Here is a 24,388-nt window from a genome sequence, read left to right on the forward strand (position 1 = left end):
CACTGCAAGAATAATATAATGTGGTTTAAAGAAAAAGAAAGAATAGTATTGGTTAGTGGTTAATTCGACGACATTGGGAGATAAATCGGCAGGGAGCCGCTGAAGAATGTTCTCTTGTTCAAACTTCAAACCCACAAATAAGATATTCACTAGATCATAGGTTGATCACGTCCTCTTAGAAGGCTATTAGAATCCCAAGTCAAAACTGATTATTTCAGTCAACGATTCTCAATGTCGACATAATCATTAAGCAACTTCTTTTTTTCCCAGCTCATATCATATTCAAAACTCAACGCTGCAAGGATGTTCGGTCAAGCTTCAACTCATTGACAATAGGGTCATTTCAGCCTGTTTTTATTTGATTATGGGTTGCTTGATGTATCTAATTTGACATGCAAGTTAGAAATAGACATTAAGGGAAGGTGCATATCCCACTCATTAGCCCTAAGTTCCAATCCATCTGCCTTGAATATATAAAAAAATTCCTCCAATTGTTTTTTTATGTTTTAAAAATACTTTTAAGAAAGTTTGCTTCTTTTTTTTTTTCAAATTGATTGTTTTTAGATGATTTTAACTCATTTTAATGTTAAAAATAAATTTTAAAAAATAAAAAAAAAATATTATTTTAATGTATTTTTAAATACAAATTATTTTTTAAAAAATATGATCCTATTAATTGTTGAGCCCCGAAAAAAAGAAGGCACGATTCTCCTAATCATTTTGATAGTTTCACTTGATCTCAATTCCAAACCTCACATCATCATTGTTTTTCGTTTCCAGAAACTAGTTGAGTGTCCATGCCTCGTTGATCCTCGTTACAATTCTCCAAGAGCATAAGAAGAGGAAAAGGCCTGATTTTGAACGAGTATGAAGCTCACTCGCCAGACTAGACTGCGGCCCAATTCCCATCCCAACTCCAGCTCGTCAGCTCATGCAGATCTCAAATCCACCGGTTCCTCAATTGGATCCTCGAAGAGATGAATTCTTCAGCTACGTTCCGAATCTCTCAAAAAACCCTAATCAAGAGTCCACTCTGTTGATACCGACAACATTGTAGACCCAATGAACTTTCTTCTGAGGGCCCAAAACTCTTTTGATGACGTGCGTGTCCTGTATCTACAATAACCTTTAAAAGGCCATGTTTTTTGTTTTTTTTTTTCAAATCAGAATAAACATTAACCAATCAAACTCAAATGACCCAATAAATCAACTCATAACCCAGCGAAGCACAGAAAATCAGCAAACAACGATACATAACATGAAATTTTTACACCAGCGAGATCCGTGTTACCGACCATTTCGCCACAAGATTATTACAATTTGGTTATATGCTTTTATTCGTCCAGAAAACATTAGTCAAGGGTCGAGGCGCATGCGCATCAAGATAAGTCTAAAGCGTGAGGAGGCTGGGGGCAGATTGTGGAGGATTGGTGAGCATGTGAACAACTTCCCTCATGGTGGGCCTGGCTGAGCTCTCATCTTTAACACACAGCATAGCTATCTTAAACAAGTGAATGACACCTGCAAGTGGGTACCCACTAAGCCTGGGGTCCACAACTGCCAAGACTGTAGCTGCATCGGATGGCTGAGAGAGTTCTGATGTGGTCTTACTGACCCACATCACGATGTCCACCCCATCTCCAAACTCCCCGACTGGCTTTCTCCCAGCTATCAGCTCCAGCAGCACAACACCAAAACTATAAACATCGCTCTTTTCGTCCACTTTCAGTGTGTATGCGTACTCTGTAGCACATCAAACCAATCAGAGATGTTAGTAAAGGAGCCTTTACTCCAAATCTTAGGTAGCTGCATTGAATTCAAAAGGCTTGTCTAAAAGCTGTGACTATTGTAAATGAACATAAACAATTGTGTTCAATCTTACTGAATCTTTTCTCCAATGACCTACAGGAAAAATCTCAACTGTTGGATCTACAGGCTTATATGCAATGGTGTCAAAACATGCATAATAACAGAACACGCATAATAAGCTAATAAAGCAAGAGAACCAGTAATTTAATCAAGAACATCACGGACCTGGAGCAATGTAACCGTAAGAACCAGCAACGGAGGACATGCACTCTGATGAGCCTGCATCTTGTAAGAACTTGGCCAGACCAAAATCTGCAACATGAGCCTCAAAATCGGAATCAAGTAATATGTTATTGGACTTAACATCCCTATGTATAATCAAAGGCGAGCAATCGTGGTGAAGATAACAGAGTCCCTTAGCAGCCTCCACAGCAATTCTGTATCTAGTCTCCCACTGCAAATGGCCTCCCTTTGAACCATGCAAAAGCTCCCCTAAGCTTCCATTAGGCATGTATTCATACAACAGCAAGTTGGTATCCTTATTCGATACGTATCCCAACAGCCTTACAATATTTCGGTGCCTGATTCTTCCAAGAGTTTGAATCTCAGCCGAGAAGCCATGATCACTTCTTCCGCTGCCTCGACCAACAAGTCGTTTGATAGCTACATGATCAACACCCTCTGGCATAGACCCACGGTAGACAGTACCAGCACCACCTTTGCCTATAATGTTCTCCTCTTTCAAGCACTCAAGCACGTCCTCTGCCTTGAAGTCGAGCCTTTGGAATGCAGTGAGCTTCCAGGCCCGTGATTTCTGCAGCCTCTTCTTTCTCAATCTGTAAACCGTCACAACTATTAACAGCAAAACAGTGACGAGTGCAATGACAGTGATTATTAGCTTTGAAGTACTAAAAGACCCCCTATGGCCATGATCACCAAAGGAGCAAGTATCATTTCTCGCTGCACAGAGATTTGGATTTCCGAGAAATGAACTGTCATTGAACGCCAGGAATTGGCCCGCAGAAGGGATCCTGCCAAATAAATTGTTGTATGAGAGATTAAGGGATGTAAGGCTTCTCATGTATCCAATTTCAACTGGTAGCTGACCAGTGAGTTGGTTTCGAGAGAGATCAAGAAAGCTCAAATCTTTCAGTTTGGCAATCGTCTTAGGAACCCCCCCACTGAGGCTGTTTTGACTGAAATCAACGGATGTAAGTGATGTGCATTGGAAAATAGAAGCTGGGATTTCACCTCTGATGTTGTTACCACGGATGTCGATCTTGGTGAGGAACTTCATTCCGCAGATTTCTTCAGGAATTTCGCCAGAAAGTCTGTTCGTGTCCAGTGACAGAGTCTGCAAATTCTTCAGATTCCCAATAGCAGGCGGGATTTTACCTGTGATCCGATTGTTAGAAACTGATAAAAGGCCTAGTGCATCTCCTGAAATCTCTGGTGGAAGCTCGCCAGAGAAAAAGTTATTGCTCAACTCAACAAGTGTCGCCATAGGCAAGTTAAACATCCCAGCAGGGATAGTTCCTGAAAACATATTATTCATTATTCGGATTTTGATCAAGGTCTAGCTCTGGCCAATTTCATCAGGAAGCGATCCAAGGAAGAAATTGTTCATGAGAATCAACGTCGTCAATTTCCCTCCTTTGCATAAATCCCTCGGAACCAATCCAGTTAAGTGATTAATAGACACATCCAGGATCATCAGCTTCCCATTCCTGCCAAGATTTTGAGGAAGCTCAAAAGTGAAGTTGTTGCCCCAAACCTGAAGCACCTCAAGGTTCGGAAAATCACCAAAAAATTCTGGGATTGGACCGTGAAGCTTGTTTTGAAAGAGATTGACCAGTTCTATGTCTTTCAAATCTGAAAAACTCTCCGGTATCTCCCCAGTGAGGTTGTTTATCGAAAGATCCAGTGATTTCAAGCTAATCAGACCAGATAATTCAGGAGGGATATGGCCAGTGAGATTATTGACTTGAAGAAACAACGAATGCAGATGGGTTAATTGACCTAAAGTGGAAGGAATCTCACCGTCAAGGTTACAGGAAGCCATGTCAAGCAGTTCAAGATTACTTAATAACCCAAATTCAGGTGGAATACTCCCCTCATAACGGTTGAAGTACCCGACGCACAAGCTCTTAAGATTCTTCAACCTAGACAAGCTTGAAGGTACTTTTCCTGAAAGCGCATTACCATTCAAGCCCAAGTACTCCAAGCTCAAAATCTCCGAGTACTCCTCCGGTATTGTACCAGAAAAGAAATTCCCTCCAAGATGAACATGCTTGAGATTTTTCAGCTTGACAATTTCAGTTGGCAATGCACCCGTAAAATTGTTGTTGTAAACATCAAGAACCTCAAGCTGTGCCATGCCAAGAGTGATTTTTCCGGGGAAATTCCCAGCAATAACATTGTTGGAAATATTCAAAATCCTGAGAGATGTCAGCATGGCTATCTCCACTGGAAATCCCCCCGTGAGATTATTACCTGACAGAGTAAGATTCACAAGCTTGTTCAGCAGCCCAATCTCTGGAGGAATTAAACCAGGAAGATGTCTAAACGACAAGTTTAGAGACACCACACGCGAGTCCTCGTCACACATGACTCCAGAGAAGTAACAATGAGCTGTGGGAGATGCTGGAGAAGCCACCCAATCTTGAAGGCCAGTGCCATTATGTCCACACATGGAGGTTTTCAGCTTCAAGAGGACTTCAAGATCACTGTATCCACTGCAAGGAGCGAACAATAGTACTAGTAAAAGAAAAAAGCACGGAAATGTTCCCATTTTCTCAAGCTTTTTTCCCTCTTTTCTTCAGCAGAGAATGTAGCGAAGAAGGAAAGGTAGAAGTCTAGTGTATTTGGTACAATTGGCTACGTTCAATCAAACAGGGATATGGCAGGCTATAATAAGTAGAGTATGCCATCGATGACTGGCTCTGGCAGTATCAAACTTGAATCAATAAAAAAATCTAAGAAAGTTGGGGTCACAGAGCGTAGTAGAGGTTGCATGAGTTTAGTGTGCCTTGGACCCTACAGCACCTGCTACCATGGCTAGGGTCCCACTTTGTACGTCTAAGATTTCACAGCAACAGTGATTTAGCTTCCATTGGTCGATTTTTGTACATGGTTCAGAAATGTAAGTCCATTTACTAACGGAGAAACACCCTCAGCTTGCGTGTCAGTTTATTTGAGATTATGATAATAATTATATTTAAAATATTTTTTATTTAAAAATATATTAAAATAATATTTTTTATTTTTTAAATTATTTTTAAGAATATTATATCAAAATAATCTAAAAATATAAAATAAATAATAATAAAAATTTAAATTTTTTAAAAACATAATTTTAACTGTTTTTTCAAACTGCATCAGACTAAGCTATTATAAATGAAGGAAAGGATTTTGAAATAAATTCCATCAATGTTTTTTTTTTTAAAAAAAAATAGCAAGTAAATATATCTTACAGGAGCAAGATTTCGTTGAGAAATTTGAGACGTGACTCAGCCTGTGAAATACTATAATTATTCTATTCTCTTTTTTTATATATAATCTATAAATCGAAATTCAAAGATGGAATCATGAGATAAAGAATTATAATAATAGATTCATCAAAGTAAAATAAATTATAAAACTAATATTCAACAACAATCCAAGATCATTAACGATTAAATTTGATATAACTTGATTCATCTAATCTAGAACTTGAAATCCAAACAAGACATCTAGGTTAAAAAAATAAAAATAAAATAAAACTTGACTAGATAGGTGATATAAGGAATCCAAATTTGACCTTGTAATTTTTTTAGAAAATAAATGGATTTTGATAATTTATAAAAAAAAACCAAATGGATTCAACTTGTATCCATGGTTTTAAAACCTCTCAGGAACCAATAACTATAAATTAATTTAATAATTTTTAAAATAAAAACATCTTTTTCATTATAAAAAGATTATTTTAAAAATTATTATTAACTTAAATTTTTGATAAAATCAATTAAGTTTTTTTATTTTTTATATTTTTGATATAAATTTAATATCACAAATAATATCTTTATATATTTTCTAAATAAATTTCTTTATTTATTGTTGTCAGTTATTTGAATTGATTTTGATTTTATTAAAAATTGAAAAAATATTTTTTTCTTAAATAAAAAAGTAGAAGTGTACTTGTATTTTCAAGTTGCATTAAAAATTTATATTTTTAAATTTTAAATTCTAAGAAGTTGTTTAACAGGACACCCTACCGCTTGGTTGGCCGCACAACCAACCATATAAAATTTAGCTAGAAGTGTATTTGTCTCAGATTCAATTAAAACTAATTTAAAAAAATTATTAAGTAAAAATATTTTTTTAAAAAAACAACAACTACGGTATTTCAAAATACTCCGAAAAAATAAATGCACATTTGCCTATGAATTTTGCTACGTTTTAAACCATGTTCTAGCATGTTTTGCCCCACTGCCACATCATCTCTAACAATCTATTGCTCTTCTGCACTAACCACTTTTTTTATATTGTTTTTTTTGGCCTAGATAACAATTTTTACCGTAAAAATAAATGAATCAGAGTAAAAAAAAACTGTTTATAATCTGTTTGAAATATATTTATTATTTTTTAAAATATTTTTTATGTTGAAATATATTAAAATAATATTTTTTATTTTTTAAAAAATATTTTTAAAATCAATACATCAAAACAATTTAAAACATAAAAAATTATTTTTTAATAAAAAATTAAATTTTTTTAAAAATACTGTTTGCATCATGTTTTTAAAAATTAATAGCAAACTGCCTGGTTGAATATATATATATATAGAGAATTGTATTTATATAAAGGTCAGTTAAAACCAACTCAGGAAAATTACCGAGAGATGTATACTCCTTGAGTAAAAATAATACTAAAACCGTGGAAAGGGGTTGTATTTGAAAACGACGAGGGAGTCCAGCCGTAGACTTTGATTAATGTTGATGCATTCTTATATGCTTTGGTTCTTCAGCAAAGTGGCTTTTTGGGGCAGCTTTATACTTGAATTAAAAACACCTGAAGTGGACGTGAAATTCTTCGAACTTCTTAAGTATTACTTCGATAATCTGAGAGCCACACAAGTGGTGCGGCGAAGACAAGCATTTATTCCTGTTTACCCAGATGTTAACGCACTTTTTCGGAGAACTTATTCATATTCTCCTTACAAAGGGATTAGTAGGGATTGTGCGTTAGGCGAATATGTCTAAGTGGATGGTTTTGGGAATAAAGATCTTTGCTTTAACATGCAGCAGGAGAACTATTTCGATGAATGGGGCTCTCCATATCTGGTGATAAAGGTTGAGAATCCTCTCCTTGATGCTTTCAAGTGCTTGGAGGCTACAGTTACTATGCATGCTGCCTTGTGGGAGGAGGTCTCATGTCTAATAAACTCCTCTTCAGTGTACTTTGGAGTTCATTCCATTAATGTCCCAGAGAATATCTCTGTTGTGATTTAGCCTGACCACAATTGAATTCATGGCTTTTTTATGGACACTCCCATGGTCCCATGTGCTTGGAAGTTGCTAGGAGCTAACCCCATTGGGTCAGACCCAAAAAGCATGCACAGAGCCATACCAAGAGTATGACCTTGTTATCTACTAAGATTGATAAAAAGAGAAAAAACATGCCTAGCTTGATAACAAATTATACTTGATAAAGTCAAAATTAGAATGATAAATGAAATATATAAAAAGTTTGCGTGCTACGAAGATTCTTGAAATAAAAAATAAGTAGATGGTTATTTAATATCACGAGTGAATAATTATTCAAAGTTATCTTGAATAAATTGAGTAGACTTCGAATAAACTAAAGTTAGTTTGAATAAAATAAATGAATAATTAATGAAAATTATTTAAAATTTTTCTATTTAAAAAAATAAAAAAATTATAAATAAAAATTCAACAATACAATAACAACAACTACACCGTAATTTAATCAAGTTCCAGGATCTTTAAAATTTATCTACTAAGTAGGCATATAATTATAAACTAATAACAATAAGTAATAGAATAATAAGTAATAATCAAGTAGACCTGTAATTATTTTTGTAATTAATAAGTTTGCAATTTTAATTTCTTAAATATTCTATTTTCTAGAAGTTTCAATTTATAGATATAGTTAGAATATTAATTAGTCTGTGAATATAAATATTTATTTTATAAATTATTGAATTTATTTTATATTTAAATTATTTTTTTGTTACATTAATTAAAACCAATTAACCTATAACTTCAATCTTAAATTGAAATTTTCTTTTAAATTTAAGAAGAAAACAATTCACATAAATCCACCTCTGACACATGGAGGGGTAGCAGACCACCCAATTTTCGCAACTGACATTTAATTACATGTTGCTATAATTAGGTTCTTTCACGAATTTTGGTACCGTCTGGGTAATGTCCATTGAAGTCCACAAGCAATGCTTTCCAGCAAGCCGATGTCTTCCTCAACCGAGCCAAATCTCAAAATAAACAATTAACATTTCGTTTTAAGTTCCCTGGCTACAAAATTCCTAGCCAACTCGCTCGAGGAACTTGACGCTCCTAGAAACAAATTATTAATATGCCTTATTTATATATTATTACAGAGTCGCTCGAGAATATTTCAAGACCTCGGGGAAACAAACAATATAGTTCTCACCTTTTTGTTTTTCCTTGCTTCTGGATTTCTCATTCTCAAACAAAGTATAAATGTGGATAGTGTCTTTTTCGGAAGAAACGATAATGAACAATGGATGGGCTTTGGTGATTTGGCTGGGTCCGTTGCAAAGGTTGTCTGTGTCTTTTCCCAAAACAGACACTTTTCTCTCTGACTCCTTCTGGGTACGAGCTAAAAGTCCACCCCTTCTGTTCTTTTCTCGCCTCACACCAATCTTGACCGTTCAGTGGTGGACCCTTGGGTTTAATGGTTTGTACTGTCCTTCCATTTTGTATATATTTTTTAAAAGTGTAATTTTTTAATTTAAATTTCTTTTAATTTTTTAATTTGCTAATATTTAAAATATATTTAAAAAATATTATTTTAACAAATCTAAAACATATTACTTTAAAAAACAACTTTGCAGCAGGACTTTCAAACACCCCCTCAGCAAATTTCATTACCCACTTGCGCAAGTAATTTAAACTTCTTGTTCAAAAGTTATTATATGGGTTTAATTAGAGGTCATGAAAAATCATTTTTTTTAAAACACATCTATGGTAATTTGTATAAGATCAGCGCTATTTAAAATTGTATTTTAAACTTTATTTTATGAAAATATATTAATTTTTATTTAAAATTATTTTTTAATATTATAATATATTGATATTAAAAATAATTTTTAAAAAATAATTACAAATTTTCATTTTTAAATATTTTTAAATAAAAAATATTTTAAAAAATAACAAACTCTTACACAAGTGTTTGTTTGTCTATGAATTTTACTGCGTTTTAAACCATGAATTGCGTGTTTTGCAACACTACCAAATAATCTCTAACAATTTAGTTGAAAGTATGTTTGTCCACGACTCAGTTAAACCAATATAGGTATGGTCCTTGAGTAAAAACAATTAAACCATGAATCGCGTGTTTTGCAACACCACCAAATAATCTCTAACAATTTAGCTGAAAGTATATTTGTCCACGACTCAGTTAAAACCAATATAGGTGTACTCCTTGTGTAAAAACAATATTAAAACCTTGGATAGGGCTTCTATTTGAAAAGGACGAGGGAGTCCAACCGTGGACTCTGATATACGTTAATGTATTCATATATACTTCCGTTCTTTAGCAAAGTGACTTTCTGGGATGCTTGAATTAAAAGCACCCAGAGTGGATGTGAAATTGTTCCAACTTCTCGAGTAGATTACTTCGATAATCTGAGAACCACACAAGTTGGGCGACGAAGAAAAGCATTTATTCTTGTTTGCCCAGATGTTAACACGCTTGGAGAACTTATTCATATTCTCCTAATGAAGGGATTAGTGGAAGTTTCTATGAACCCTATCAAGGCTCAGGGAATTTTGAGTTAGAGAATGTATCTAAGTGGATGATTTGGGGAATAAAGATGTCTGCTTTTACATGCTATTTCGATGGCTGGGGCTCTCCATTGGATCCTTGACATGCAGCAGGACAACTATCTCGATGACTGGGGCTCTGCATGTTTCTGGCGATAAAAAGTAGAGAATCCTCTCCTAAGCGTTTTCAAGAGCTCGACGGATACAATTACCTTGCACGGTGTCTTTAGAATTTATTTATTTTTATTAAAAATTAATTTTTTTACATGATTTGAATTGTTTTAATTTATTGATTTTAAAAATAATTTTTAAAAAATAAAAAATATTATTTTAATATATTTCAATACAAAAAAAAACTTTAAAAAACAAAATACACTACTAATCACCAATCATGCCCTTGTCTACTGAACTCCGCTTCAATGTACTTTGGAGTTCATTCCATCAAATATTCCAGAGAATCTCTCTGTTGTGATTTATAACCTGACCATAAAACACATTCCTCACGGCCAATCTAACTCAAAATTGAATTCATGGCTTTTTTATGGACACTCCCATGTGCTTGTGAGGAGCTAGGAGCTAACCCACTGGGTCACAGACCCAAAAGGCACGCACAAAGCCATTCCAGGAGTATGACCCCTCCCTCCTAAGGTTTTTAGCATGGGATTTCAGCAACAGAACAATTTATTTTTCAATGGAATGTGTACATTTGTTTAAAATTAGCAACTGAAAATCCATTGCTGCAAAACAGATTCTTCGCTGTTATGGCAGCATCAAGGGGAGCAACCTATTGATCACTACACAATCCACCCGGATCGCCATCTCCCTCTCCATCCTCTTCTTATCCCTCTCAAAATTACGTGGCTTTGAGTTTTATTAAAACCTTGGAAAGGGCTTCTATTTGAAAAGGAAGAGGGAGTCCAACCGTGGACTCTGATATACGTTAATGTATTCATATATACTTCCGTTCTTTAGCAAAGTGACTTTCTGGGATGCTTGAATTAAAAGCACCCAGAGTGGATGTGAAATTGTTCCAACTTCTCGAGTAGATTACTTCGATAATCTGAGAACCACACAAGTTGGGCGACGAAGAAAAGCATTTATTCTTGTTTGCCCAGATGTTAACACGCTTGGAGAACTTATTCATATTCTCCTAATGAAGGGATTAGTGGAAGTTTCTATGAACCCTATCAAGGCTCAGGGAATTTTGAGTTAGAGAATGTATCTAAGTGGATGATTTGGGGAATAAAGATGTCTGCTTTTACATGCTATTTCGATGGCTGGGGCTCTCCATTGGATCCTTGACATGCAGCAGGACAACTATCTCGATGACTGGGGCTCTGCATGTTTCTGGCGATAAAAAGTAGAGAATCCTCTCCTAAGCGTTTTCAAGAGCTCGACGGATACAATTACCTTGCACGGTGTCTTTAGAATTTATTTATTTTTATTAAAAATTAATTTTTTTACATGATTTGAATTGTTTTAATTTATTGATTTTAAAAATAATTTTTAAAAAATAAAAAATATTATTTTAATATATTTCAATACAAAAAAAAACTTTAAAAAACAAAATACACTACTAATCACCAATCATGCCCTTGTCTACTGAACTCCGCTTCAATGTACTTTGGAGTTCATTCCATCAAATATTCCAGAGAATCTCTCTGTTGTGATTTATAACCTGACCATAAAACACATTCCTCACGGCCAATCTAACTCAAAATTGAATTCATGGCTTTTTTATAGACACTCCCATGTGCTTGTGAGGAGCTAGGAGCTAACCCACTGGGTCAAAGACCCAAAAGGCATGCACAAAGCCATACCAGGAGTTGACCCCTCACTCCTAAGGTTTTTAGCATGGGATTTCAGCAACAGAACAATTTATTTTTCAATGGAATGTGTACATTTGTTTAAAATTAGCAACTGAAAATCCATTGCTGCAAAACAGATTCTTCGCTGTATGGCAGCATCAACGGAAGCAACCTATTGATCACTACACAATCTACCCGGATCGCCATCTCCCTCTTCATCCTCTTCTTGTCCCTCTCAAAATTACGTGGCTTTGAGTTTCCAAAGAGGAGAGAACTTAAATGTTTTCCCCTCGATTCACAGATCGTCTTTTCTTGCTTTAATTTTATTCTGTTGCTGGGACCCAAAAGATATGAACTCACAACTTTTTTCTTACTGAAATCACAATCGAAGAAGAAATATATACCTATTAGCTTTTCGTGTGTTGACAGAGTAGAAAAATAAAGGGAAGTTTCTTGAAAGTTTCTTCTTCTCCTTGCCGAGGTCCTGCTGCTAATATCCAAGTTTTCGTTCCCCTCCCCCTTTTTCTCCATTCATGAGCTGGGGATTCTTCGTTCATGTGCTAGGCGATTAACCAGCTAGGCAATTCTTTCGGTTGTGATTATATATGAACAGCAAGTAGAGTTGGTTTCATACTGTCTTGGCAATGACAGCACTTCAAGAGGCAGCAGAGGCTTGCAGGCCTTGGTTGATAAGAATGGAGATGGATTTGTGCGCTTTAACTACTTTTCTCGTATGATGGAGCTGCGCAGATGATCATGATTATGTGTAATAATTATATCATAATTATAAATCCTGTGATGATGGTCGCTTTTTTTAAAAAAAAAAATGATATGAATTATTGTCCGGGTGTAAAGTCTTCAGCAAATTTTAGTAAACTCTGTGGGTAATGTCCATTGAAGTTCACAAGCAATGCTTTCCAGCAAGACGATGTCTTCCTCAACCGAGCCACATCCCAAAATAAACAATTAACATTTCGTTTTTGCATAAACCACTAAGTTCCATGCCTACAAAACTCCGAGCCCACTCGCTCGAAGAACTTGATGCTCCTAGCAACAAATTATTAATGTGCCTTATTTATATATTATTACATAGTTTGGCTTGAGAATATCAAGACCATTGATTTTTTTTTTTTAAAAAGATGCTGTTGAATCGTCATCCTACTCTATATTTGATGAAACCAGTTATATTATAGTGACATCGGAATACATTGCGCACTAAGCATATGATAACATTCATTGTTAACTGAAGACTGCCCAAATTTTTTAACAAGGGAAAAGAAAAAAGAACGAGGTGCCCAGATCCGTCCACTATGACGAGGGAATTCCCACTGCTTTATAAACTTACAAATTTCACAGTTGTTTTGGAAATTGGTACAGTATTTGTTAACTTGAAATCCCTCATCATATCATATTTTAGCTTGGATTTAATTTTATTTTTATATAATTAGGATAGATGATGAGATAATAAAATTTAACTGAATTAAAAGTTAATTTATAATTCAATTGACCTGATTAAATTAGATAAAATCTAATTTGGTCAATTTTAATTTTTTTTTATCTAAGATAGTGTAGTTTTAATTTTTATTTTTTAAAAAATTATCTTAATTATTTAAAAATAAACACCACTTTGTATTAAGGTTTATTTAATTTAATATGGTTACCATTTAATCCTAACTTTAAAATAAGTTAGATTCTTATTTGCAGTAAATTTTACTTTTAGATATTTTCTTGAAAGTTTGTTTGCTCAAAAAAAATATTAAAATTGATATTTTTAAATAATTTTAATATATTAAAGTAAAAGAATAAAAAATATTTTAATATATATTTAATTAAAAAATAATTTAGACACTTAAACCAAATAACAACTTAAGAAGCATGATAAACTTATAATCTAAGATCGAGAAGGCGAAGTAAATTGTCGATGATCAGCACTGTCGAGAACAGATGGTACCGGATAAACTATATTTATTATAAGAAAACCATTTTTTTACTTATGGTGTCATAATTGTTTGGATGATAAGAGTTTGAAGGCTGTGGGCCGATAAGAAAGCTACTGTTATGTAATGATGGTCGCTTTTACTTGTTCTGCTGAATGCCAGAAGCCTGCTCTTCGAATTTGGAGTGATTGATAGACCATCAGCCCACTTTTCAAGGCACAGTTCCCGTAATAGTTCAACCATGCTATTATTTATTACGCTGAAGATTCGGCCACCCTTCCCTCAACTCTTCAAATCAACTAGCTGGCAAGATATCATATCAGGGCAGAACTGATCGCCGATTGAGTGTAAAGTTTGCAACTCTTATTCACCAGAAGAATAAAAAAAGAGTTGATAGGACACATTCTTGTTTTTTAAATAATTTGTTTATTTTAAAAAACGAATTGATTTTTTTTATAGATTTTATATGGACCGGCATGAAAAATAAATATTTGAAATATAAATACTTTAAAATGATTCAAAATAAAAGCTGACTCTGGCCAGGTTACGAGTCGGCAATTTACTGATCGACATGACGGCCGGATGGTGTTTATATCCGAAATGTTACAGGTACCGCAGGTGTGCTGCTCTTTCGGTGAAGATCACTTCCGTCCAGGTAAATCTCCGATTGATCTTATATCCGGCAACATTGTAGTGGGTTCAGGCACCAATTTGCCTTCATCATTGAACGCTAAAGCCCTATTCAAAGAATTGGTGCGACAGGAAGCCATAGAACTCAGCGGACTTCGGTTAGAAGCCTCATTGCTCCAACATAACTGATTAAAACCCATTGAGACGTGAAAAGATTCACAAGAAATTGATAGCAGAACCACAAATCTGAGCTTCTAAATGGGAATATTATTAGTCTATGTGTGTGTGTGTGTGTGTCTTTGTGTTTTCTAGTCTATATGTGTGTGTGTGTGTGTGTGTCTTTGTGTTTTTAACGGGCTCGAGGGCAAGCCTTCACTTATTTATTTGTTCAGATGCCTTTGGGCTGCTGGCCTGTTGAATCTGTTCTTCAAGCCTAGCCTTTGTGTTCAACTTTAAGGGATGGACATGGTAACTCAAGCTAGTAGTGCTACAATATTCGTCACAGCCTCACAAGCTGCTTATCTGTAAAGTTTTGCTGATCATATCTTTAAAATACATACATGTTCATCAAAGAAAAGAAAAAAATAGTTCTCATCAAACACAAGAACATGGCTAGAAATTGCTACAGATTTTTACTATACAGTATCTGGAAATGTTTCGGCAAGCTTAGATTTACAGAGTTCATGCTCCGGTAATCTACGGAGTCAATTATTAGAGTGCACACTACTGAAATCACTACAAACAAAAAGCAGAAGGAAATGTCTTATGTTTTGACCAAATACCTCCTAAAAAACAAAATATGTGTGCCCTTAAGATGTTTTCCATTGCAGCTCAATTTGGATTTGACCATTCCTGGAGTCAATGAGATTGTACTTCTCGTTGATTCTCCTGTTTGTCACGACATCTGCTAGGTTTATAATCACATAACCCAGGTTTTCCTGATTGGAAATTATGAAGAATGAAGGAAAATAAACGAGTTAGACAATGATCAACATTCAACAGGATACAACACACTTTTTTCTTAAAATTTCCAGAGGTATGAAGAATGAAGGAACATAAACGAGTTAGACAATGATCAACATTCAACAGGATACAACACACTTTTTTCTTAAAATTTCCAGAGGAACCATAATGGTTTTAACTTGTTTATGTCTGATTGTTGGATCAGGCATGCTAACGATGGTATCAAGGCATTTAGCTAACGCAATGTATATACCTTAGGGTGAAGTAGAGACATCTTTGAGGAACTAAGAACTTCCACATGAAGTCTTTCATTTGTAGGTGGTTCGTCCAGCGTGAACTGAAAATCCTCCCCCCATCTTGGATCTCTATTTTTCTTCACTTGCTGTATCAATACCAAAACATACATCATTAGTTGTTAAACATTAACTCTTTCACTGTACATACTTACCAATTTACAAAGAGAATTGTATTAATATCATAATTGGAGAATCAAGCAGCTTGATAACAAAAATACAGTACGTAACTAGAAATTGGGTCTTCACCGTGGAAAGGCAAAAATCAGCGTAATTATGCTCATGTAAGATGATGTTAGTTTATGGCATACCTTAGTTCTTTTGTCCTCCCCTTTGAAAAGTAATCGAACATAAGGATTTGTGTGGTGCTTCCCTTCAACATCTTGAGCTTCATGTACAATAACTACTAACAGACCACCACCAGCAGGTGTTCCTTCAGGAGCTTTTCCCACTGCATTTGGATCAACTATATCCTTTTGTGCCTCGAGATCCTTAAAAGGTTTGTATACCACTTCAACAACAATCTGTCCACGTGATTTCTTATTTTGAACATCATTTGGATCCATATTTTTCAGCAGATCAAGAGTCATAACCTTTTGCTCATCCGGTGTCAGATCTTTCAATGGAATGACATTCATACCCATCTTGTCGTGTTTGCCAACCTAAGGAAAAGGAAACATGCAGCTCTTCAATCATTAATGTCGGGAAAACAAAGGACAGAAACGATAAGCCATGTAGCAAAAGAGAGTTTCTCATGCAAGAGACCTGTATGGTTCAGTCATCGACTATCTTAAACCACTAATCCATCCAACTTCCACTCATGGTAGGAAAAACTTCTGAAGCACACGTGGTTAATCTCAAGAAGATGCATAAAGATACACACCTGTTCCCAATCGTAGACAGTAATCTCCAAGGCTTGAGATTCTGGGTCCTTAACGGTGATATTAAACTCCTCATTCCATTCGGGGTTCAAGTTTTTGTTTTTGACAGTTGTTTTCTTTGAAGGAAGCGCATCTTCAGTAAGCTTTAATTTCACATATGGGTCTGATGCCCCTAACAGATCTTTCTTTTTAAGCTTCGTTGCCTTCAGAACCTTCACAGTGAGTATCCCAACAGGTCGCTTCATGGCTCTGACAATTTTTAGGAAAACTTAGCAGGTCTTGGCAAGCAGATTGCATGATAAGGAGAAAAGGAGTTATATGATACTTACTTTGAAGCATCCACAATTGGCACTACTAAGGTTTTTGGCCATAAATACATACTTGCAACCTGATCTTTGATAAGCTCCTGAACAGGTAAAAAAGGAAAGGAGGTGAAAAATAGATGAGGGACCGGAAAACCTTCATAAAAAAGGTTCCCCTAATCCCTATGGTCCATATAGATAGTTTCATGATCCTTGGACTTGCAGTCCTTGTGCTGCAATGCTTGTATAAGGAAAATATTTGTCCTCAATACATGCCCTTCAACCTCCGAACAAACATACAAATAACATTATCATGAATGAGGAACTCAACTTATAATCAACAGTTGCAGATATTGTTTGTTGGAATAGGCATCCCTAGGAATGATGATGGTGAGAATTATTTCTCGAGAATTAATAATGAGAGGAAACCACCTCACTCCAGTCCATCCTACCATAAAAAAAGAAACAAAAATAAAAAGAAGAATACCTGGACAAATTTGTACAGGCCAGGAATGGACATAGCATCAGCTCCAAGCAATTTCAATCCAAAGTCAACATGTGGCTGCGAAATCAGAAAGAATCTATAATGATGCCAGATTCCTTGCTGCCAAGTAAAATATCCTTCTGCATAACAATCGATATAGTAACACCACATACCTTCTGTAGCAGAGACACGCATATATTGGCAAAACAAGGAAATGAAGGAACCAAAGGCTTTAGGGTGATACGTGGAGTGGCAAATACTTGCAAATCAACCACCTGAGAATCGTCCAGAGAGGTCAATGATGTCACTTCCAAAGAGAGGAGGGTGTGAGCAAGTGCAAGTGTTGTCATAGCCTACTCAAGTAAAGCCAACAACCTCATTTTGGCAAACAAAAATGTCTTTCTGTCTATTAGCGGTCACAAATCAAAATACCTGAACTGTGGCTTTCAGACCAAATGCTTTAACTGCAATGATAATATTTGGATTCCCAGCCCACTTCAATACCGGTTCCATGATCAGCTCTTTCTCACCAGTGACATAAACTTTCATTCCTGGAATCCAGTAAAAGCAAGAATCAGCACTGTTCAAGACTTTACTGCCATGCTGTGTGTACCTCAAAGCAACCTTGTATTGTATATATGTGCCGCATTAGTGTGAGGTAGAAGAGTCCCTTCAATGCATCAGATGCTATAGTATGATAGTTTTACTGGGTGGCAAAAACATGATGTTAAATAGCAAGGGGATGTTCCATTTTGCTTAGCTTAGTAGATTGAAGGCAATGTATTTTCCATATTCAACAATAAATCATTTACAATCTGTTAAGCTTTAGAATGAAAAGTTTACGATTACTCTTGAGAGGGAAAATGGGTGCTGGGAAATGCATAGCTCTAATCTTAAAACCTGTTGATCGAAAGACATGCAGAGAAACTTGTTGACACTTTCCACAGTTCTTTCAACAACAAAGTTATCTTAGATCACTGTGACAAAGAAGTGTGCACGCAGGAGCCTATAAAAGTGTGGAGAGAGAGGGAGGGCAATATAACCTGGAAAAGTTGGTGGCAGGGAGCCCAAGGTAAGTGTTTCGAATTCAACAGAGTCAATTTTGTATTTTGGAATTTGCTCAGCAATAATGGGCTTCGCTATATTCTTTGCAGTCTTGCAGATTGCCTAGAAAACTAAAAACCATCAAGAAAGTACATAAAAGCAAATGAATATGCCCACAAACAGAAATGAAGCCATGCATAACCCATCCACAAATCATCAAGGCATCCATACCGTATCTAGGTAAGGCCACATGTTCTCAATCAATTTGTTAAGCCAGTCAACCTTCACAGAAGAAAATTTATTAAAATCTATGAGAAGATTGCTTTAGAATCAGCATTTCTCTAGTGTGATTGAAAAGCAAAAGACAGCTGCAGGCAATTGCATACCCGATCATAGTCTGGATTTTTCACCCACTGGGGTATTTCTAGAAGCAGACGTTGTAAAGTTTTCGAGTCTTGTTCAATCAAAGGACGGACTACAGGATCCTGGATAAGCCAGCAGCCAGAACTAATCAATCAAATAATATGATGAACATACCAACTAATCAAATTATATGATGGTTGTAGTACTTGTTAATCCGTGACTTTAATGGTAAGAAACTAGAAAAAACATAAGTTAAGGCGCGTTTATTTCCTGTCTTAAATATAAAAAAAATTGTCAGGATAGAAAGATATATCCTCATATTATTTCTGTTTAGCAAAAACAAAAATTCGTTACAAAACTGTTATAAATATTTATTTTAATATCTTTATCATTGTCTTCTAACCAAACATATTTTTATCCCTTATGTATATGCTTTTTTAACCAAAAGCAGCCTAAGATTCCAATTCTATGATTTTAGTGGCAATTATGCAGAAATGCGAATCTTTGAATGTCTAAAATAAAGTGACATTTGCATTAACTGCTCCATCTCTCTATCTGGATTCAGATTAAGTGACGAAACTCTCACTCATATTCTATTTACATTCACTATGAAAACATATAGGTATGTGCAAATTCATGAATTGCCATGCCCCGTAACAGCCCAACACCTCATACATTCTGCATACAAAAAAGCAGTAGTAAGATCCAAATGGTACAACAAACTGCTGCATTTTTTTCTATGCGGAGCTCCATACACGCAAAACTCCTACTCTAATAAAAAATAGAACCCATCAACAGTCAATCCAAGTAGACAAACAATCCTGTAAAAGACCACCTTGTAATGGACTTGCCACTAGTCGTCTTTAATGAAAATATTGGCAAAATAAACCATGAAGATACTAAAAAGCCCAGTAAAGCAGGGTAAATTCCAAACTGGTTCCATAAAACTGCAGAGTAATTTACCACACATGGCCTTATCCATATTTTCACCCCTGCTAGAGCTTAAAATAGCCCTAGCAGTTTTCTTTCCTATAGTTTACACGTCTCCACAACTCGCACATAGCGAACAGACATTGTTGTCCAACATGGAATCTTAAAAGGCAAGATTCAGACCAAACAAAACCAAGAAAATGCAACACAACTGAAAATACATGAGAGAAAACAAAAAAGAAAGAAGAAAAACACTGACCTTGACATCAGTTGGCTCAAAATAGATAAACATGTAGTACCCAATTACAATCCCAATTGACGTTCCTACTCCAAAACCACAAAATCCCAATATACTACTCAATATTCCCATCTCTTAACAGATCAAACCCAGTGTGGTAAACAGGGGAGAAGAGAAATGTAGTTGAAGTAGAAGACACTACTAAATCTTTACAAGCGGGAAAAATAAAATCAGTGATCATGGAGTGTAGCTTGGTCTTATCAGGTAATTGCAAAAGGGTTGCATTAATTGAAACTTGTGGCCAATCTTTTAACGTTTAATGTTTTGAATGACTTAATGTATTTTGACAACGGCTTGAAAATGAAAGTTTCACCCACTTGTTCTTCAGGTACTGTCGGTAACGTCTACTTGGACATTAAGATATGAGGTGTGAGGTGTTGATTGGTTAATTTTTAGAGAAAGTAGGGCCAGGTTTTGCTGCCTTTGCCGACTATTTTAGTCCATTAGTGCGGTGTTGTGCCTGAAAAATATCTTGATTATCCAAAATTGGGATACACCAGATACATAGACCACTGTTAAGTCAGGGGCTGAATCAATATTTTTTTTAATGTAAAAAAATGGGAGGATAGTAGTATTGTTTAAAAAAATAAGAAAGATCTAAAATTTATTATTAATTTAACTAAGTTTGATAAATTTAACAGTATAATTATATCAAAAAAGTTAATGACAAAAAAAAAAACAATAATGACTTCAAAAACAAATATTTGCTAATATTATAAAAAATACTATTTAAATATTTGTAAAAGTCTTAGTAATTTTATTTGATAACAAAACAAAAATTAAATAAGAACAAGATAACTTCAAAAAAAAATTAAGTTTAATTATCAACAAATCAAATGTTGTAAAATGAATTGACAAAATTAATTTTAAACAAAAACTTAATTTGAATTATCATGTCAAATTTATGGCCCAATTATAATATCAGGATAATCTCGTGCAAAAAACATTGAATGAAATAATGGATATCAACTCTTATGCAAACTAAAATTGTGTTTAGGAGGGTAGTCAAATAGTGTTTCTGAAAAAATTTGAATTTTTTTATTAATTAATTTTTTTATATATTTAGATTATTTTAATATGCCGATGTTAAAATAAATTTTAAAAACAATATTATTTTAATACACGTGTAGTTGAAAAACACTTTAAAATACAATATCTATCATACTCTCAAATAGACCCTAAATAATAAAAGGAAACAAAACAAAAAAAAAAACTCGAGTCAACCTGAGTTAATTCAACTGACCTACAACTTAGAATATGAGATCGAGATAATTCTAAAGAAAGAGAATAGGCAAAACTTACAATGTTGAAAGCCCAATAACCTAATGTTGAAGGATGATATTGTAAAAAAATTAATTTTAAAAAAATCAAACTGAAATCAAAATAGACTAGTATTTCAAACTTGTGACCCAAGTGATAAAACTATATTATCTTATAGAAGATAAGTCTGAAAAAATCATGAAGTAAAATTCTTAATCATCCAAAATCAAAAACAAAACAAATAGCAATAAAAAGAATGAATATCAATTTTTATATAAATAAATAAATAAAATAAAATAATGAGAGACCAAGTTGAAAAATATAATATAATAAAATATTAAAGAATAAAATTAAAAGTAAAATAAAACAAGAAAATAAAAAAATAATAGTCAAAATAATGATGACAAATATGATGGATAAAAAAAATAAAAAGAGGGTTAAATTGAAAAAAATATATAAATTATTTTAAATAAAACAAATAATAAAAAAACACGAACCAAATCTTAATAAAAAATAAAATAACAGGTTGCTTAAAAACAATAGAAGGTGAGGTATGAAAATAAAAGAGAAAATAAAAAATAAAAAAAATTGTTCATACCAAATCAGAGTTCATTAATCATGCGCATTATCTAAAAATAAAAGGGTTATCAAGATGATTTAAATATAATTCTAAAAGCTATTATTTAGTTGTCATACGACGTTTCATACAATGTTTGAATGATGCGAGCACCCCCCCATATGCTAGCATATGCTTTATATATTTCAATTATTTTTTAAAATAATATTTTATATTTAATAAAATATCAAATTGTTTCTTTATAAAGTTGATTATAACAAAAAAACCATATGAAAAATACAAAAAAACCCATGAAGACCCGCTTAATATTTTTTATTGTAAAGCAATCAATTCATTTTATTGTGTTTAAATTTTTTTTTAAAAAAAAAACTAAGAAGCTCCTGGGTGCTATTTTTTTACTTTTAAGAATGATTAAATAATTTTATCATGCTAAAAATATAAAAAAATTAATTTATTCCAATTAATTTGATAATATTCAATAGATTAGATTATATGAAAAAAAAAATTGTATTACCCCCGATTAAGGTGATTGAGTTTATTGAGAAGGGTAAAAACATTTGGTGCACAGTATTGTACCAATCTCTTTTAAGTTTTTGTTAATGATTCGGTATTGACTTGTTTTTCTTTAATATTGGGATTAATGGTTGTTAGTTTTTTTTAAAATACATATTAAGTTTTTAATCCATCATCATGATAAGTATTTGCACATGAAGTTTTTGCATTTATCTGGTTAATAAGGTTTAGGGTGGATTATTTGTGAAAATATTTGAATATCAATATATAAGTTTAAAATTTTTTATTGAGAGGGTAACTAGATTTGCTCTAACTATTATTTTAGGTTTAAATTTAAAGAAGTGTTTTTTAAAAAATTATAAATGCATATATTGAAGTATAGATAGCTTGCTTAACATTCAATTAAAAAAAAAAACACTTAAATTCAATAACCAAAAACTAGTTCCTGAAGATTTGTACCACTGAACAACAAATTATCAATATTTAAACGAATCCAGTGTCGAGCAACTAACAATCATAGTTTAAAAAACGTAGCAATATTTCTTGGTGTTTATTTTTTAAATTTTCAATTCCTCGAAGAACGACTTGGCAATTAAACTTAATTATAATATTAATGTTACATAAATAGAGTAAATAAATAAATCATACAAACTTTTTCATGAAAAGTGTTGTGACAATTGATTTTTTATGCTTAATCTATTAATTATTATTTTTTGAATCCATTATTTATCATATTTTAGCACTTCACTCGTCGATTTGTATGAAGTTTTAATGTGATTTTTTTGGTCTGTAAATTATTTTCTAGCACCAAATGATAACCTTTTTACAGCCCATACACCAATTTTTATTTTATTTTATTTATTTTTCATTTCCCTAGAGAATAGATTGTCTCAAGACTTATAATTATTTCATAAACAATCAAATAATCCGTTATTTCTTTTTAAACAAATCTCAAAACAATCCATCTCATCCCAAACCACTGCCAAATAAATATATATATATATAAGTGGTCAATAATAAAACATGGAAGCAGCTCAACGCTCTACTCTTCGACTCAGTTCCTCAGTCACGGGGCAAGCCATCTTTTTACTGGCTTTCTGTCCCGAGGAAAAAGAAAATTTTTCTTGGAAGATAGTTGGAAAAGGGACTCAAAATATTACTCTTATCGATCTCGCCTAGAAAAAAGCTTGCATGGTGGCAGTTTTGCATTCAATGTTTGACATCTGCATAATGGAGGGTGATTATGTTATAAAAACTAAGGTCATAAATCATGCCAAGATGTTCAACACACCGAGTACATCACACTAAGAAATAAATAATTAGGGTTCGAAGTACAATAAGAGGTCGCAAGACTTCTGCCTACCATTCCGAGTTCTCACAATCAATGAATTAAGATTAGATTTTCTCCCCCATTGACATGTCTTTTAAGTGTTCGCGAAGCCAAATTTATTGAAGACTTCGTTTATATATGTTAGAAATAGTATTTCCCCTCTTTCTTGTCTTTCGTTAACCCAAACCCAGAAGTTCATGTAGCTAACATAGACCTCTCTCTTTTTTTTTTTTTTACGTGGGGTGTTCGGGTCAGCTTACACGCACCACGACTAATCCCCACGGCCCACTGAACATCCTGCAAGTCCAGTGAGCAGATAAGACACCGCGGGATGATAGGCGTGCATGGTGAGATTCGAACCCAGGTGTAGAGGAAGGGGACAAGCCCCTCCCACCACTAAACCAGAACCTCACTTGCAACATAGACCTCTCTTGAAATGCTTAGAGAAGACGTATTGACCGACCCCAGAATAGAAAGAAAATATATATTTAGTCAAGCAAGTTCAAAATGACTGTTTGAATCAGGAGCGGAACTAGGGGAGGCAAGCAGGGGCTGCCCTGCAAAATATTTTGATTTTTTATTTATTTAGTATTTAAATATGTAATATGTAATATTTTTTATTTTAAATAAATAGGTAAAACTATGATGCTGTATTAATAAATCATTTTAATAAAAAAATTTAATTATTAAATAAGAAATCAGTATATACTTCGTATTAATCTCTAACCGTTAGTATAGCAATCACAAAATTTCTACTGAGAGTTAAACACGATGAATAAATTATTCATTCATTCAATAATATCTTATGATAGAGTAATAAGAGAATTGTTTCATAGAGTGGTACACTATACTCGGTGTAAAATTAATTTCGAGGTTCTCTATGATCATCTTCTTCGCTAGATTTGGTCCTAAGTTATAGTATTCAACTTTCTGAGGCTA

At 33.9% G+C, this 24,388-nt stretch overlaps 1 protein-coding gene and 1 pseudogene across 2 annotated transcripts; both read right to left on the reverse strand.

The window, feature by feature from the left end:
* Nucleotides 1-1,194: 1,194 nt before the first annotated feature.
* On the reverse strand, nucleotides 1,195-4,754 carry LOC105109884 (receptor protein kinase CLAVATA1-like; annotated as a pseudogene).
* A 10,020-nt stretch (nucleotides 4,755-14,774) lies between these two features.
* LOC105109885 (synaptotagmin-2-like) lies at nucleotides 14,775-20,024 on the reverse strand. Of its 2 annotated transcripts, XM_011004748.1 has the most exons (13): nucleotides 19,731-19,819; nucleotides 19,128-19,219; nucleotides 18,565-18,663; nucleotides 18,410-18,460; nucleotides 18,178-18,301; nucleotides 17,567-17,685; nucleotides 17,308-17,409; nucleotides 17,138-17,212; nucleotides 16,678-16,754; nucleotides 16,351-16,597; nucleotides 15,779-16,129; nucleotides 15,428-15,556; nucleotides 14,775-15,149 (listed from the first exon to the last, which is right to left on the reverse strand). In XM_011004748.1, the coding sequence occupies exons 4-13, from the start codon at nucleotides 18,428-18,430 to the stop codon at nucleotides 15,021-15,023; spliced, it is 1,374 nt and encodes a 457-aa protein (XP_011003050.1). In that variant the 5' UTR covers nucleotides 18,431-18,460; nucleotides 18,565-18,663; nucleotides 19,128-19,219; nucleotides 19,731-19,819; the 3' UTR covers nucleotides 14,775-15,020. The 2 variants fall into 2 exon arrangements, with proteins under 2 accessions (XP_011003050.1, XP_011003049.1); XM_011004747.1 differs by lacking the exon at nucleotides 19,128-19,219 and having other exon boundaries at nucleotides 19,731-20,024.
* Between the last annotated feature and the right edge of the window lie 4,364 nt (nucleotides 20,025-24,388).

The sequence above is a fragment of the Populus euphratica genome, unplaced genomic scaffold (assembly GCF_000495115.2).
Source record: "Populus euphratica unplaced genomic scaffold, PopEup_1.0 scaffold236.1, whole genome shotgun sequence".
Classification (NCBI taxonomy): domain Eukaryota; kingdom Viridiplantae; phylum Streptophyta; class Magnoliopsida; order Malpighiales; family Salicaceae; genus Populus; species Populus euphratica.